General features: G+C 41.6%; 1 protein-coding gene across 1 annotated transcript; it reads right to left on the bottom strand.

Annotated features, from left to right (window-relative positions):
* Positions 1 to 5: 5 nt before the first annotated feature.
* LOC103461506 (gap junction beta-4 protein-like) lies at positions 6 to 1,794 on the bottom strand (the record flags this gene model as incomplete). The annotated part of the gene is made up of 2 exons (XM_008403791.1): positions 379 to 1,794; positions 6 to 251 (listed from the first exon to the last, which is right to left on the bottom strand). Coding segments are annotated over exons 1-2 (636 nt in total), but the record flags the coding sequence as incomplete, so codon positions are not given.
* Positions 1,795 to 1,800: the final 6 nt, after the last annotated feature.

Raw genomic sequence — 1,800 nt, 5'->3', positions numbered from 1 at the left:
AGCTTTTTGATACGTTTGAAGATTAGGTAAATCATTTCACAGATGCACATTAAGATGCAGACAGCTGAGGAGACCACCATGAAGAGCGTGAAGATCTTTTTCTCCGTGGGCCGGGATATGTAGCAGTCCACTGTGTTGGGGCAAGGTGGCAGTGTGCACTTGGTCAGGCGGGGCATGTCGTAACCCTTGTAGATGTAATGCAAGATATAGAGGAAACCGGCATCGAAGCCCGCCTTGAAGACCAAACTCACCTGTAAAATGGGATGCATTTGTGTCAAACTAGGTAAAAAAAATGTATCCCCAGAATTCCTAAGCCCAACTAGTTCATGTAAAAGYCAAATCAAGGATGCCAAATTTTGCTAAATCCATCTTTCTTACCAGGTAAGTCCACCACAGGCCTCCACGTTTCTTTCCAGGGCGGGCATACAAGTGCTTCCCCTTGTGGGAGGTAGTGTACTCCATGTCCTTCTTCTCCCTGTACTTGACGTGACCGACGACCATGAGCGATGGGCAGGTGACGAAGATGAGTTGCAGGGCCCACAGGCGGATGTGAGAGATGGGGAAGATACTGTCGTAACAGACATTGGTGCAGCCTGGCTGCCAAGTGTTGCACACAAAATCTTTGCTTTCATCTGCCCACACCCGCTGAGCTGCTACCACAAACACCAAGACCCGGAAGACAAACACCATAGAAAGCCAGACCCGGCCAAACACAGTGGAGTATTGGTTAACTCCACTCAGAAGAGCCTGTAGAGAACCCCAGTTCATGATTGCCCACTTATCGGTGTGTGTTTGGATGGAAGAAGGTCAGGAGAGAAGCTGGAAATCGTCAGGATCCTAGTTAGATAAAAGTCCTGATGATTTAAACCTGAGATGAAAGAAAAAAAGAATTAAAATTCTAAAGGTTGAGAAAGCAAAAGTGRAATGTTTCAGCTTGACAAATRAAATAATMAATATTTTTCCCTAGACGTTTGGTTGAGGCTTTATAAACAAGGATGATAATCTCTATAAACCAAAGAAAGATATTTTTAACAGTTCTAACCTCAGTTGACAAACTAGATTGTTTTCCCAATATGGGCTGTTTGACAGAGTAAAATTGCCGAGTCCCGTTTATCAAAACCATGTTGGCTGATAATGGRGCACTGGTTATTTTCCCCCTTTCGCTTCCCTGTACTCACTCARGAAAACAATGGCCAACGCATAACCATGTATTGTGGTTGTGGCAAATGGGAATTCTTAAGGATTTTTTTTGTAAACAATGACTTTCTTCTGACTTCTTTCAATTAAGACCAAATTCTTGGCCRTTTCTATGCCCAAAGGCTTTCTTTGTGGATAATTGTGAAATGGAGAGTAAAGGATATTTTTCAAACAAAATATACTGTATGTGCCACATCATATTTTTTAGATCCCCGTTTACTCTGATAATATCTTAAAATGCAAAGGGAAGCAAGACACATTTCATATTCTTCCGTTGAGTCTTTGTATTGATGATGCTTAAACTGTAATAGTAGCAATATAACCACTGCAGTTGTTCTTTTAGTGGTATGATCAGTTCCGAACAAAAAAAAAAAGATCATGTTAATGAACTGGGTGGAATCCAGCCTTGCATTGCTTTCACAAATGTATTCCCAGTTAAAAAGATGTTTCACATTCAGTCTGAGTGGAGTTTTCTAAAACTGACTCATTACACTTCAGTGGGCGAGTCATCATCAGAGCCTGCCTTTGTAGAGAGGACAAACTAATACTCTTGACTCTATTAGCAAGCCGCTTGAAATGTTTGAACAGTGTTTGAAACATGTC

This window comes from Poecilia reticulata, unplaced genomic scaffold (assembly GCF_000633615.1).
Source record: "Poecilia reticulata strain Guanapo unplaced genomic scaffold, Guppy_female_1.0+MT scaffold_1917, whole genome shotgun sequence".
Classification (NCBI taxonomy): Eukaryota; Metazoa; Chordata; class Actinopteri; order Cyprinodontiformes; family Poeciliidae; genus Poecilia; species Poecilia reticulata.
This window is presented reverse-complemented; position numbering and strand designations above follow the sequence as displayed.